The sequence below is a fragment of the Pygocentrus nattereri genome, chromosome 15 (assembly GCF_015220715.1).
Source record: "Pygocentrus nattereri isolate fPygNat1 chromosome 15, fPygNat1.pri, whole genome shotgun sequence".
Classification (NCBI taxonomy): domain Eukaryota; kingdom Metazoa; phylum Chordata; class Actinopteri; order Characiformes; family Serrasalmidae; genus Pygocentrus; species Pygocentrus nattereri.
Genome location: NC_051225.1, coordinates 36430758 through 36438508, shown reverse-complemented (window position 1 = coordinate 36438508; position 7751 = coordinate 36430758). Strand labels below are relative to the sequence as shown.

General features: G+C 42.2%; 1 protein-coding gene across 1 annotated transcript; it reads left to right on the top strand.

Moving 5' to 3' along the window:
* The first annotated feature begins 520 nt into the window (after nucleotides 1-520).
* mesd (mesoderm development LRP chaperone) lies at nucleotides 521-4871 on the top strand. Its single transcript, XM_017699504.2, has 3 exons — nucleotides 521-722; nucleotides 2462-2694; nucleotides 4173-4871. The coding sequence occupies exons 1-3, from the start codon at nucleotides 552-554 to the stop codon at nucleotides 4405-4407; spliced, it is 639 nt and encodes a 212-aa protein (XP_017554993.1). The 5' UTR covers nucleotides 521-551; the 3' UTR covers nucleotides 4408-4871.
* Nucleotides 4872-7751: the final 2880 nt, after the last annotated feature.

Sequence of the window (7751 nt, the reverse complement as noted above, 5' to 3'; positions counted from 1 at the left end):
TATCACAGCAGTCATCCGGCAGGAGGCAGGACAGGTCACCAGTCCATCGCAGGACATTGTTATTATTATTGTTATTATTATTATTATTATTATTATTTTATTTTTACATTTACATTATTCACACAATTAAGCTGAGGTCTACTGTTATGTCATGTTATTTATTTTGTATTTTACATTTTGATTTTCTCACAGAAGAACAAATTTGATTTTTTTTGTTCTGTGAGAAAATCAAAATAAAAAAAATCATTAAAACATTAAAAGTCTTTTTTTTCTCTTTGTCTTCATAACAGCGCATGAAAGTCGTTCAATATAAATGACAGAAACGTTTTTATGTTGCATTTTTTTATCTATGAAGTGACGTCAATGAAGTGAAATGACGTCAAAAATGCTTCTTATCAATTTCACATTGCATATTTGAATACAAAGTATTTTTAAATCATTTATTTATTTATTTATTTATTTATTTATTTATTAAGGCGACGTCACGGCCCTTTCCTAAAACCTCTGACGTCGCGAAACTCTCCGCCAATCAGAGAGCTCCAGGTAGAATCATGGCGGCTCCCAGCGGCTGGAGGAGGACTGCGGCGCTCCTGCTTGTTTCGGTCAGCGTTGTCTCGCTGTTTGTTGCGGTGGCGGACTGTGCGGACACCAAGCCTAAGAAGAAGAAAGATATTCGGGATTATAATGACGCGGACATGGCCAGACTGCTGGAGGAGTGGGAGGTGAGCGAACAGCGAGCCGCGGCTCCAGCGCGTGAACTTCCGCGGACAGATGGTGTGAAAGTCGAGATAAACCTGCTCGAGTTCCGCAGTTAGTTAGGTGCTGCTTACTTACTGCAGTAACTACAGTCTAACTAACTGCGGAATGTAGCTCCCCCCCAATCTCCCGTTCCACCTTAAATGGTGCAGCAGTCACATCTTACATGAACGGTAACCGCTGCACCATTTAAGGTGGAACGGGAGATTGGAAAAAAGCTACATTTGTGTGATGATGTCAAGACACGTCACCATAGTTACATCTGCTCCACACCTTTAGATGAGATGCTTTGGGATGGGTTGTGATGGGATGGGGTTAGGATGGATGGGATGGGGTTAGGATGGATGGGATGGGGGGATGGGTGGGGAGGAGTGGATGGGGGGTGGGAGAGGTTGTGATGGGATGGGGGGGTGGTTGTCCTCTGTCAGCAGTTTTTGTAGACAGAATAGAGAAACCTGACTAGTGTCTTACGTTGTAGACTAAGACGTGCATTTAGACAAATCTAAAGTAACCGTGTCTTTGATGATGTATATGATGTACCGATTTTAACGCTTCTTTTGTCTTATAACCCCTTAGGATGGTATGTTCCAGAGAGGGGGGGTATTAAGGCAGAAGGGCATAGACCAGAGAGGCCACAGGGCCTGGCAGGTGGGCCCATAGAACAGAGGGGCGATCTAGAGGCTGCGAGAAGCCGGGCGATTGTTTTAAGCGTTTCCATTTTTTTGGTGTGTTTTTTGATGGATCCTCACTTCTGCGTCCCGCTCGTCTCATCCACCACACACGGTCACTCTGCCGCAGTCTGTGTGTCTGCCTTTATGTTGGTGTTCGTATCCATTGGCCTTTACATGCCGGGTTAAAATACCAGCCTGTTTTATTCGTGGGTCTCCATGCAAGCGGCACGTTATGTAGCCCTATAAAGGTGTTGCTTTTTACCAGTTGAGGGGGATTTGTGTTCAGGCTATCGCCTAGAATCATATCTTTCGGAAATAACCATTCTTAAAAGTCACTCTTAAAAAGATGGTTCTTCAGGGCTTCTACTTAGAACCATGAGTTTTGTATGTGACCGTTTCACACTTAAATGGTTCTTTGCGTCGTGACATCGGTCTTCAGATTGATTCTGTGTAGGATTTTTTTGAAAATAGCACCAAAAAGGGTTCTTGTATTCTTTAAAAACATGGCCATTCAAGGGTTCTTTAGTAAAGAAATTGGTCCTGTGAAGGACCATGAACACTAAAAGAACTCTTTCCGTGATTAAAGGGTTCTTTAGATTGCTGGAGAATGTGCACGGATGTGCTATTTATGGCTCTATATAAAACTTTTTTGAAAAGAGTTCTATATAGCTTGACATTGTAACAGTAGAAGAACCCTTTTGGGTGCTATCTAGAACCATTTAAAAAAAGATTTTCTGTAGAACCATCTATAGCACGTTCTGCATAAATCGGTGAAGAACGATTTCATGAATGCAAAGATCCTTTTAATCACACGAGGGTTTCTTTGAGTGTTCTTGGTTCATAGAACCAACATTTATTTGCTTGTATACAGTAAAAGGACCCTTTTTGGTGCTACATAGAACTCTTTTCAGGCCAGTCATCGGTTGCTGGTCATTTTCTGTAGCCCTCATTGTTAGGAACATGACCCTAAAGGCAGTAAAGAAGATTGTTCATCTCTGTTGTGCTTTGTTTGTTTGAACACTTTCCGTTTACAGAAGGACGACGAGATTGAGGAGGGCGATCTGCCGGAGCACAAAAGATCCCCGCCTCCTATTGACTTCTCTAAAGTCGACCCGTCCAAACCCGAGGAGCTCCTGAAGATGTCCAAGAAGGGGAAGACCTTGATGGTGTTTGCATCCGTGTCTGGAAATCCTACAGAGAAGGAGACGGAGGAGATTACCAGCCTGTGGCAGGGAAGCCTCTTCAACGCCAACTTCGATGTTCAGAGGTGTCGTTTTACGTGTTCAGTTCAGCTTTCAGTGACTTGACGTAACTGTTAGTGTATGATATGGGCTGACCTTTGGTTATTCCACACTTTCACATAAATATTATCGTTAGAATTTGAGAAAGAAAAGAAAAAATCATGCCACAGCAGTTTTGTTACAAAGTGAATATACATATTTTTTTCCCTTATTAAAGCTCGGCATCTCAGCACATCCTGCTGTTGCACTGTTTATAGCTGATGTGCACTTGTTTTATGAGATCATAGTTTTGCATTGCTACTATACAAAGTGCATATTTAGCTCAGTATGTAAATAGAACTGGGATGTTTTACCCATTAACCCATTTGGGGGGCAGTTGTGGGCTGGAGGTTAGGGAAATGGCCCTGTGACCGGAATGTTGTTGGTTCAATCTCCAGCGCCGACCGTCCATGACTGAGGTGTCCTTGAGCAAGACACCTAACCCCCAATTGCTCCCCGGGCACCGTGGATAGGGCTGCCCACCGCTCCGGGCAAGTGTGCTCACTGCCCCCTAGTGTGTGTGTATTCACTGGTGTGTATGTGGTGTTTCACTTCACGGATTGGTTAAATGCGGAGGTGGAATTTCCCCGTTTGTGGGATTAATAAAGTATCACTTAAACTTAACCCTCTGGGGTCCACGGATGTCTGCATTTTGTGTGAAACTGACCAACGGACACTCAGGAAATCACTAAGAACTGACCCATCATGCCACAAACCCTTCATTCTTCATTCAGTCCCTGACGGAGACGCATATGAAGTGGCATGCAGAGTTTAGAGCTACTGAAGTTGCTGTAGTGGTTTTGGAAAGTAGTGATGAAGATGATGGAGCTTTTTGATATAAAACATATAGGGATCATGTTTTATGCAAGAGCCTTGGATCATTTAAAAATACTAGCAAAAATCAAGATATCAAAATAGATTTTTTTGAATCAAAATCAAAGCAAAAAAAATTAACGTTGACTTGTATGTATGATCATTTGAGTGATAATTTTCTGTGGGACCCATGATAAAATCTGAATCTCTTCAATAATTTTACATAGAAATTAGCGAGATCTCTAGATCAAAAAGCTCAATATAAGTTCATAATGAATTACTATAAATATCAATATTAATGTTTTTGTTAATATTGTCATTATTAGCAAGGCAAAAAATAATTAAATGGAAAATAATACATGGCCCAAAGTGGTGGGCAGCCCTATCCACAGTGCCTGGGGAGCAGCTGGGGGTTAGGTATCTTGCTCAAGGACGCCTCGGTCATGTGCTGTCGGCTCTGGGGATCGAACCGGCGACCTTCCGGTCACGAGGCTGGTTCCCTAACGTCCAGCCCATGACTGCCCCCAAAGTGATGTGGCTAACAGTGAAAAGTCATTTCCATAATGCTGACAGGCTTAACGGTTCCTTGAACAGGAATCGGAATCCGTTTAGATTTCAGGTTGACTTTATTGCCTGTCCCCCTTCTGTGCAGGTTTGTGGTGGGCTCCAACCGCGTCATCTTCATGCTGCGCGATGGCAGTTACGCATGGGAGATTAAAGACTTTCTTATCAACCAGGACCGCTGCGAGGACGTCACTGTGGAGGGACAGGTGTATCCTGGGAAAGCGGCCAAGAAGGACAGCAAGGGGAAAGAACAGAATGACACCAAGAAGAAGAAAGACAAGAAAGCAGCCAACCGAGCAAATAAAAGCAAACAGGAGCTGTAAAACACCTGACTTTAGCGAGGTTTCTGGAGCAGGAGCTGGAGAGGGGCAGGAGGAGGCCCTAATCAAAGACTACATGGAGAGAAGACGTATCCAGCCAAGGTATTTGACACTAACTTCAAAGGTTTAGTGTCTTGTTTTGACTGTAGTATGAGCCACTGATACCAGGGTGCTGCTTTATGAGTCCTTTTCTTTGGTTCCAGAAGGTGCTTGCTTCAAAATCTTGGAATGGAGTAGTCCGGTTACTCTTCAGTCGTCTTATTTTTGTTCCACAATTGCCAATCCTCACTCAAACGTTACACGGTTTGATTCATTAAAAAAAAATCTGTAAAATCAAAGTTTCTTTGATACTGTGCTCACGTAAATGGTACGTAGTCAATCAAAATTAAGGAAATTACCATCTTTTTCTTTTCTTTTTTTTTTTTAACACAAAATATCACTCAACTTGCAACTGTAAAATGTTTCATTTCCTCACAGTATTGAAGAATAAAATAATTTTGTAAGTAACTCATTCTGGCTTTCTTTAATTTACTTTATTGTGTTGCGTTCTATTGAGTGTAATGACTTTGCCCCGCCTCTGAAATGTCTTCTGCTTTCGGTTATGTAACCAGGCACTAGTGGGTGGGGAAAAATAATATTAACAAATTGTATCATGTTTAACCGCCTCCTCTCACCACCCACACCTATCGTGGAGCAAAGAGACCCTCCCTGATGTCAAGCTTCACTTGCAAATACATCACAGTACGGGACAAGAACGCCTTTCCCATTAACCTTTACCTGAGAACAGATGCTTTGCCTCAGAGTTAGATACCAGCTCATTTCTGTGGAGATTCATTTCTAGAAGGCAGAAAAGGAAAAAAGATGCCTATGAATCCCCCCCCCCGCCCCCTTTCTCTGTTTCTGGCAACTGTATGTCAACGTTTGGACTTAGCATCTCGAAATGTCTTATTTATTGGCAATAAATATTGGCAATATCTCTAAATAACAGCACACTATCTCAAAATATTGATCTAGTGTCCCGAAATAATTACATGAATTTCTTAATAATTAGCCAATTAACTTTTAAGGAAAGTAAGCAATAATTTCAGTATATAAACTCATTATTTTGACAGACTACGTCAATATTTTGAGAAAATAAGTTAATATTTCAAGGTAATAAAATATACCAAGATATATTTCCAAGGTACTAAGTATTCAGAATGTTTGAAGAAGTTTTTTGTCGTTTTGAAACAATAAGGCAATATTAAATGACATAATATCAAAATAACTCACATATAACTGCCAGAAACAAGGAAGTAGGTTGGGGGAAAAAAGTGCGCTTATTTAAAAAAAAAAAAAAAAAAAAAATCCTTTACCCAAAAGAATTCCATATATATTCATCTTTGGCCCAGAATCATTTCTCTAAGTAAAATTAGACACATTTCGCTTCAGATAGAGCGCTACACGGCGTTTCTCCTCGGTGTGCTGATCTGAGCTCTACACTGACCCAGAGTTCCTCTGTGGTTCAAGTGTAATAAATGTCGTTTGCCTTCTGAAGTCTGCAGCCAAGGTACACGTGTCTGCCAGCTAGCAATTACATGGTTCAGTGAGTTCTCCACATTTTTGAAAGGGCTTGTGGACGTTACACTTAAAGCTGCATGTTTTTGCATTTCGTCTTCAGGTCATTTTGTGCATCAGCAGTTTGCTGATATATGAAAATGTGGCCTGAAAAGGGACTGAAATTTTTAGAGTGACTGTATAACACACTAGTATGAAAGTTTAGGTGAAAGCATTAGGTCTGGGGCAGGCGGTAGATTGCTAAAGGTTGGGACAAGAATCAATGTCGGCACTGCTGCTACACAGAGAGCATAGCTACTTGTACTGGCAGCTGTTTTCTGACACTGTGACCTTCATATGGAAATGGATAAAAGCATCAGAAACCACCTAAGAACGTCCACTGAGATTACTGATCAGCCATAATATTACACCTTCTTATTTCGACACGTATTGTCTGTTTTATCAGCTCCACTTGTCATGAAGGAGCACTTTGTAGTTCTACAGCTACAGACTGTTAGCCTCCTTTCGCCCTGTCCCTCAGTGATCGGGGTCCCCACAGAGCAGGCGTTGTTTGGGTGGTGGGTCATTCTCAGCACTGCAGTGACAATGACTTGCTGGCAGATTGTTAGTTGTCACTCAACACTAGATAAGATAAGATAAGATAAGATAAGATAAGATAAGATAAGGCTTTATTGTCATTCGCATCACATGTGGTACGTGAGGTGGAACGAAACATTGTACCTACAGTCCAGTCAACTCCCAAAGTAACATAATAAATAGAAGGTGCAAATAACAGCAGCATGAGTACGAGGTAGAAGGTGTACATCTTAATACTGATAATATATAAAGTGACGTGTTAGGGGTGATATAGTGGAGGGGTGATATAGTGGAGGGGTGATATAGTGGGGGCACTGGTTCAGTACAGCAGCAGAGATAAATAAGTGGACATGAAGTGCCGTTGCAGTGACGTCTAACTGGAGTTTAAGAGTCTTACGGCTTCAGGGAAGAAGCTGTTCCTCAGTCTGGTTGTTTTACTCTTAATGCTCCACAACCTCCTACCTGAGGGAAAGAAAGTGTGTGTGCTGGGTGAGTGGGGTCCTTCATGATGCCAGTGGCCCTTTTCCTGCATCTGGAGGTGTAAATGTCCATGGTGGTGGGAAGGCTGACTCCAACAGTCATCTGAGCAGCCTTCACCACCCTCTGCAGAGCTTTCCTTTCTGCCACAGAGCAGCTTCAGTGCCACAAGGTGATGCTGGAGCACCGAACACTCTCCACCACACATCTGTAAAATGAGGTGAGGACTGAGCTCCCGAGTCCAGCACGCCTCCACCTTCTGAGGAAGTAGAGGCGCTGGACTCGGGAGCTCGGTCCTCACCTCATTTTACAGATGTGTAAGCAAGCCGGCGTTTGCTAGAAATACTTCATGGAATATCCCTGGTTTTCACACTTTTTGGCCATATGGGTAAAAGTTGGAAACAATGCAATTGCAAGCTCCACTTTCCACTTTCGAGCCAAGTCGAACGCAAAGTCAGGCTGGTGGTTTGAACAATGCTAATAGCTCCAGTGCAAAACCAAAGAGAAGAGAGTAAACTTCACTCCCCAGATACGTCTTGGATGACTGACTGTATTTTGGTTAAAGAGGGAACTGTATAAATTTGAACCATTGCATTACGCAGCTTGAACTTCAGAGAAAAAAGCTAATGATCTTTCCTCATTATTGCTGTACATGAAGTGTCTCAGTACTTTCACTTTTTCCTAACTTTCACACTTTCATATCACACCAGGGGAAACCTGGTGTGAGAACTCTCTCA